At 36.6% G+C, this 7,624-nt stretch overlaps 1 protein-coding gene across 1 annotated transcript; it reads right to left on the minus strand.

Annotated features, from left to right (window-relative positions):
• Nucleotides 1-400: 400 nt before the first annotated feature.
• LOC124355693 (endocuticle structural glycoprotein SgAbd-8-like) lies at nt 401-5,526 on the minus strand. Its single transcript, XM_046806854.1, has 3 exons — nt 5,512-5,526; nt 1,127-1,314; nt 401-587 (listed from the first exon to the last, which is right to left on the minus strand). Exons 1-3 carry the CDS (start codon nt 5,524-5,526, stop codon nt 401-403), a joined length of 390 nt encoding a protein of 129 aa, XP_046662810.1.
• Between the last annotated feature and the right edge of the window lie 2,098 nt (nt 5,527-7,624).

Consider the following 7,624-nt stretch of genomic DNA (forward strand, 5'->3'; position numbering starts at 1 on the left):
AATGTACTTAAAACAACTAATTTTACAACAAAAATTTTAAAAGGAAGGAACTGGTAATGAGGTACTAAACTGTATGATGATGAAAATAATGGAAAGGAAATGACTTATACTCTATCACTCTTAAGCATATACATTTATAACCTAAAGTTACTAATTCTAATTAAAACAAAAAAAATAGTTAAAATGAAACGTGCTATGCCATATTCATGTACTAGCATGCAGGATAAAGCTTCACGAATTACCAAACACATACTTTTCTATCCTTAGAATAAAAATTGAAAAGAATTCAACGAATGCATATACTGTTCTGCACCGTTCCGTTTCCAGTGCAAGAAAGATTCATCACTATAGTGATGATGGTAGCCTTAGATCTGTTCTTATTGAACTAATAACTGTGCATCTACAGCTGAGAATCATCCAGGACATGAAAACCATTTTCGTCAGCAATGTAGTTCACCCTGATAGTTCTTCCCTCAGGACTCTTGTATGAGTAGAAGCCTTTCTTGACTATAACGTACTCCCAGCCATCGTTAGTCGAGAGGAGGCTTCCTTGTTCGCTGACCTGAGTCCCTTCCTTGTCTGAAAACCTGTAACAATTAATAAATTCAGTTGTTTTTTAACCTTTAAAAGTGAAAAGTGAGAAAACAATGAAAATATTAGTCTGTGAATAGGCAATTCAATGGTTTTAACAATTTATTACGCTGTAGAAGTACTTTATCTTGCTAGTCTCACTGAGAAATTATAATACACAGTTTCATGTTATAATTCGAATGGCCACCCTGGCTCAATGTTACGAGATTACAAGCAGTAACATTGGTCCCACCGTTCCCAGATTTTAAGTAAAGTTTAATGTACCTTAGAAAAGCAACTTTTTTCATGCAATTGAATTCTTAAATAAATAAATAAATAAATAAATGGAGTATCGAAGGATCCGATAAAATGTAACAGAATACCAAACTGAACACAGTTTTTCCCCCAGATTAGTAAAAATTGATTATCGAAACCCTTTTGAACTTTTAACCCCAAAATCAGTAATGTACCAAGTTTAAAGGCTATAGGACTTTTAATTAACAACGAGTTAGGTCCTTAATGATTAATAATTGCATACTTTAGGGTATTTGCTCACCCATGGGAGTATTGTCCCTTGTCGTCTACCAGCGAGACTCGAGTATTCTCTGGTAGGATGACCACCGGCGAGATGTCCCCACCCTCGCTGGAGGGTTGTGTGTCAGAGTTCTCTTCCACTCTCGTTCCTGGGAGGCCGTATTCTGACGCTGGGATCTGTGCGGTCGTCGTGCTACACAGCATAGCGACCTAGACATTACATGTGAGAGTGTCACAGATCCTCTGGATAGAACATTCGTGTCTATGTTCTAGAGCTTAAGATTGATTTCAATCGTTAAAATCAGAGAAAAGTCAGTGAAAATTAGCCAGCGAACGACTTCGTGAATGAAATTACACATACAATAGAAACCACTGAATTATAAAGGAATTGAGCTTTCCGTGTAATGTATCTTTTCATAAGGACGAGAAGATGAGGAGAAGTTGCATTTATTCCAAATAGGACTTCTGTACTGCTTCTGGAGTGATAGGGCGATCAGGAAGAGTAAGGTTTGTGCTAGGGGCTCCATAAAGAGGAATAACGAGTAATATCTCAGTCTTATCATCTTGGAAGAAGTGAGACTAGTTATGTTACAGCCTCTTCCAGAGGAAGGGGCAGGGGAGACAATACTCACTCATTTTTAGGCTCGAAAACTCTTTAAAATTAAGGCAGCTCAACGTACTCCAACATCCACCCCCACCGCAGTAAATTAATCCTGTAAACCAGTCATGTTGTCTCAAACATTTGCGGTTAGTGATATGCCGCTCTTTCGTACCCAGAGATAGCTCAGTTTTGAGGCACACATCAGTTTTGCTGTGCCCAGAACAGGTTCTACTGGCAAGTATAAACCAGCTTGAAGTATAAACTATCATGGGGCGTAATTTCTGTTATATGACCCCGACAGGGATGTGCGCTGGCTCTTGGAAAAATGGTAAATGACAGAGCGCGCCCGCTTTTTACGAGGCCCACAGTTTTCTTTAATGAACACTATTAACTAATAATCATTGAGAAACTAAGTAACAACAAACTATTCTAATAAAATAAAAACATATTAACAAATAACGGTTGGTTGTAAAAAGAACAGTCACACAAAGAAGAGTCCACAGGCACCTCACTAAGAACAGTTTAGATCAACCTAATGCGCGAGCTGCCGCGCTCGGCAATGCGCGTCAATGCTGGCTTAAAAAAATTACAGTTACATTTTAAAAGTAAATACAACTACAGTAGGCACCAGAGTACAGTTGAGGGAGGAGTCTATTTGGCGCGTGGCCTTGGGGCAGCCAATGAGGACTGAGCTAACTAATTAACTACGTTAGTTTGAGGTTTGCAAAGTTGACAACAGCGCAATTGACGTGTTGTGCCAACTGCACTCTTTCGTGGCCCCTACTGTAATACAACCGTTAGATGTAGACTACCGTGTGCGTTCGTGTCACCACACACTCATCTGGGCACAGTGATTTAGTACTCAGTTAGATGAGGAAGTGTATACGAGTATATCACAACCCACAAAGACTCGCCAGCGGAAAATGCTTGAGCCAATAAACGGCAGTTCTGGTTTAGACAATAATCCTAAAGACACTTTTGAGGAAAACTACGAACCATCGACTTCAACTTCATATATGACTGAGCAATCCCAGCCTCTACAAAATGTTATAGAAGAAGGAAAATTCGTAGTGGTTATTTTGAATGAAAAACAGTATCCTGGACTGGTTGTGAGTGTATTTGAAATGGGTGGTATTGTGAATTGCATGCATCCTACACCAAGATATTGGAAGTGGCCAAAGTAAAAGGACATAATTTTCTACAAATGGTCTGACATCGAAAGAACTTTATTTATACAAATCGGTCGTTTACTTTGCTCTAGTTGTGTTTCCTTATGTCATAAGATAGGAATATAAAGAGTGGGACAAACTTATCATAACCCGGGGCAACTTTATTCCAAATTCTTGTTATATATATATATATATTTAGAGAAAGGTTTGAGCTATATAAACACTATCTTCAAATGTCAAAACCTATTATATATATTTTTACAACTGAAAAAAGTTTGGAAAAAGTGGGACAAAGTAACCCACTTTTACGGTACATAAAAATAATCACACTTTGGGGGAGATAGGTGTTTTGTAAAAACATTGTTAACTGTCTGTGTTTCTTAGGAAATGAATTTTGCGTAGTTTTTTGAACACATATAAAAACGTGAATGGCATCACTATGTGTGAGTATTTTAATGAGCTAGATCATAGATTGTATTAAAATACAATTGTGACTCGGTCCAACCCAGGTTAAAGCTCAACATTCCTGCTCTTATCTGCAGCACTCCAGCTATTAACAATCATAATTTATTATAATGAGAAATCATTTTATAGATTGTTGCATCAGAATTGTAAGAGGGCTGAAACAAGATATAATGTTCATTTTAAAGAACTTCAAAGATCCTCGGAGGAAGCAATTTTAATTGGAAAATTAAAGTTAAGTAAGACATCGAAGCAGCGTAGTTCTACACTAAATTATGTTATGTTGCCTGCCACTATTCCTAATTTGAACATTACTGTTGTCTTATGTTGAGATTATACGATTGCCTTTTGCCCTCTTCATGAAAAAGCTTGTGGCAAGAGACTTAAATATAATTTCACAAAATTATCATACAAATCGACTTTTTTCTGGCAAATGCATGTTTGCAGATCTAACGAAATAAGATATTTTTGGTAACATTAAAACAAATCTTACTGCTTGCTTCTTAAAATCTAAAATTCAGTTCGCTTGCCTGTCTGACAAGGTCAATTAAAATTTTTCTCTTTTCCAACAGAAAGTGAACCTGTAAAGAGCAACTTATTTACACAAATATTTCAATAAATAAATCCATTTATTATCGGAAGCGTATTTTAATGTTTACAATTTGCTTCTCGAGTCAAGTCCGGTCAAATCACAGCAACACAATTACAATACAGAAACTTACATCTAAATGTGTATTAGTTCTAACAATTCTTTCAATTTGGCTTTAGAATTTGTAACAGAAAGAATACTTTTAATCTGTAAGGGAAGATTATTAGATAGCTAGGGGCCTAAGTATGCAATTCCCTTCCCTCTATTTCAAGTATCATTTTAGGAAAGCGAAGCTCTCTAACTTGAGGAATGGTGTTACGACGAGAAACCTCACCACGAAACAAGAGAATCTCACTTAGGTAATGTGGCTCTCTCAGAATAAGAGCTTTATGGATCAAGCATTATGTCAAAATCAACACACCACTTCCGTTAGGACTATGTGACATCGCGGAGACTTGTGATCAGAAAGGTGGAAATTAAAAAGGTACAGGACGGCAGAATTTTACAGTAGTGAATTTGAACAATGTCTCCCGTCGAGATGCTGTTCTCATAGGCCGTATAGCAGTAATAGAATGTAAAGTAAAGTAAAGAAGTCTTATTTTACCAGGCGAAGTTAGGGCTAAGAAGCCCTCTCTAACACTTAACCTGGGGACCAACGGCTTAAAGGTGACTTCCGAACCACCACCAATGGCCGGGCAGGCGGGCTTCTCGCAAGGACAGGGTCGCTCAGCGGTCACCCATCCAAGCAGAAGCCACGCTCGACGTTGCTTGCGATAACCGTTGTACCCACTACAATGCGCCATTGGCCACAAGCATAGAATGCCGATAGGGCAAGAGAGTGAATGAGCAGAAGTTTTGGCAGCAGTGGTCTAAACACGTACCTCAGCCTGCCAAGTGCACTTTGTGCGGCGATAGTGATATCAGAAAACACAAGGTTACAATCAAGCGCGACTTCAAGGACCTTAATCTTGACTTCCACGTAGGGTTATTCTGATAACACGAAAGTATCGATACTAGTACTTGTATCGGTATCGGTAAAAAGTACTCGATACTACTCAGGTATTGGATGGAAAGTATCGATACCTGATAGTATCGAGTACAAAGAGTCAATCCACGTCCATCTGTAGTCATTAGTGGTAAATTTCGTGTTATAGAGTTATCTTCTTACTGTTGTTGATACATACACTATATCAAACAACAACCCCAAAGAATTATTAATATTAGTTTTAGGTTAAAGACATTAACTTATCCAACTAACAGTTGGTGTAGTGCATGTTATTGTGAGGAAAACATCTTAATAATTAGTGACAGTATAATAGGAGGGGCAAAACAGATTTAATAGATGTGTCTTTAAAACACCCATAAGTTACAAATTGTATGTATAATCATTTAAACACATAAATTACTTGAACCATTCATCGGCTGACAATCCTCCGAGAAACAAAAGCATATCTAAGTGCTTGCTTGAAAGCCTATTCCTTTTTTACTGTAAACCACAAGCTTTGGAGAATATACTTTCACAAGGCCCAGAGGGTGCAGTAACCAAAAGAGATTTTCTGGCTTTGTACAACCACGGGAAAACATACCTCATCTCCTCCCATTGTACAAGAGTGTTTGTTAAGAAATTTCCTTGGAGCCATTTTTAAAATTAATTTTTGGTAAACAACTCAATTAAAGCAATCTACAATAAAAATTCAAGTTGCAAGTGCGAAAGTGTTTAAACATTTTAAAACAACACTTAACAACAGGCAAAAGTACTCATATGATTCGATACCAAGTACTGTCTTCCGATACCAAGTAAGTATTGAAACAAGAGTAACAAATGTACTTGATATCGGAACAAAAGTATCGATACTTTACTTATATCGGAATAACCCTACTTCCACGGCAGATTTCCACCATCGAGCGTGACCACGACTTGCCTGTAGCATATTGTGTGGGGCTATATGGATAACTGAACACTAGCTCTCATTTAACTTCAGGCCATTATTTACCGATTATTTACTGACGTTTTGAAGATCAGAGTTGGCCCGATCAATGGTCATTACAGTCCAGACTCAAAGAACAAGTGTAGTTGGCAATATTCCACATTAAAATGAGCGGATCAATATTGCACATAGCTGGGGAAATCAGATGTATACAAGTTAACCAGGATTGGTCCAAGGCAACTACCTTAAGGAACACTCCGTAATTTAAAGAGACTGAGGTGTATCATTGCCAAATTCAGTGACCGGCTGTCTTTCACTTCAATGTAGTCTTCATAGTAAAAACAAAACCAAAAGCTTTCTTCAAATAAGTCAACCCTTCGTACTTGTTTCTTTATTAAAATTGTGTTCAAAATATATTTCTGATATTATTAAAACTAGCTACTGTATTGACATACTTTATTCAACATCGGTTTCTTTGAGGCATCTTACCCACGAATAACACATTTCTACATCACCTAATACATATATGTATTTTCAAACATAAAACGATAAAACTGCCCATGACAGAATCCATAGCTTTTTGAATAGATTTGAGTGCTGTATTTTCATCAGTACGGGTTTCAACCAGATCTCAATACTTCAGATGCTACAGCCTTCGATTTAAACTGATCCCGACATGAGCCAGGACCTTTAATAATGTTATCGTACAATTATAAAAAGAGTGTATTAGTGAGAATATTTAAAAGGTGTCACTCTCATCTAACTGGCCGTCTTTATAGAGCCGTTCATATTCAAAAGGAAATAAGAATTAATCTGTTTAATTTCTCGTTTGTCAGATCTAGAGTACCTGAGGGATCCATCTTCGCTCTCTTGTTGTTTATGTTATATGTCTTGTCTCAGTGCAGCAAAATATTTTATTTAAAATTAATAATTCTGTAGCTGTCTAGCAGATGTTCAATTTAGTGAGAATTTTGGAATTTTATTTATTTTGGATTAGTAGATCAGGATTGAGTTTTGGAGTAGTATACAAATATTGTGTTCCTACTTTTAAAACAAGATTTGTATTCTAAAAAGGGCTGCACTGTGGTACTGGCAAGGAAGACAGTTGCAAAGAGCGTTTTGGTCACGTAGTATCCGTACTCTTGATTCCTATTTGGAGTTTTATCACGATTTAATTTTTGTTTGAACACATGAACTCATTTTCCGTGCTTGACCGTCAGTTTAAAACAAGGGAGAGACTAAACATGGCAGTGAATAGGCGTAGGTTAAATTCTCGTATTTTCGTGTACACGTGATTTATGCCATTTCAACCATTTAATAGGTTATATAAATGATACAGATTTAGTCAATGACAAAAGGCTTAACAGTGTTTTCAATAAAAATTGGATTTTTGAAACAAAAGTTAAGATTGATTTACCTTAAAATATGTAAAAATGTAAATTTTATCTTCAGAAGTTAAACAAATTGACTGGCGCTAATTTTTATTGGTTGTATCTACTGCATATAGTTCTTTACCTCGGTTTTAGTTTCTTTTGACTGAAAAATAAATTGTAATTACTTATATCGTAAAAAATATTTAGAGAGAGATGCAGATTGTATCATTTAATGGGACAGAAATATTAAACAAAAATGTAATGGTTTAAGGAGTTCATAAATAGGAGATTGTGAACAAGTAAATTACTGCTCAAGGTTTTCACCAACCATAAGTACCTTCATGCCAAAACTGGTCTAAATTGACCAACTTTTAGGCCACGGCCCTTACTTACATACA

Source organism: Homalodisca vitripennis, chromosome 2 (genome assembly GCF_021130785.1).
Source record: "Homalodisca vitripennis isolate AUS2020 chromosome 2, UT_GWSS_2.1, whole genome shotgun sequence".
NCBI lineage: Eukaryota > Metazoa > Arthropoda > Insecta > Hemiptera > Cicadellidae > Homalodisca > Homalodisca vitripennis.

Bases quoted from the DNA above. Each gene is read 5' to 3' on its own strand.
- LOC124355693 (XM_046806854.1), bottom strand. The intron at 588-1,126 runs GTGAGCAAATAC...TAATTGTTACAG, and splicing joins AAGGGACAATACTCCCATGG to GTTTTCAGACAAGGAAGGGA.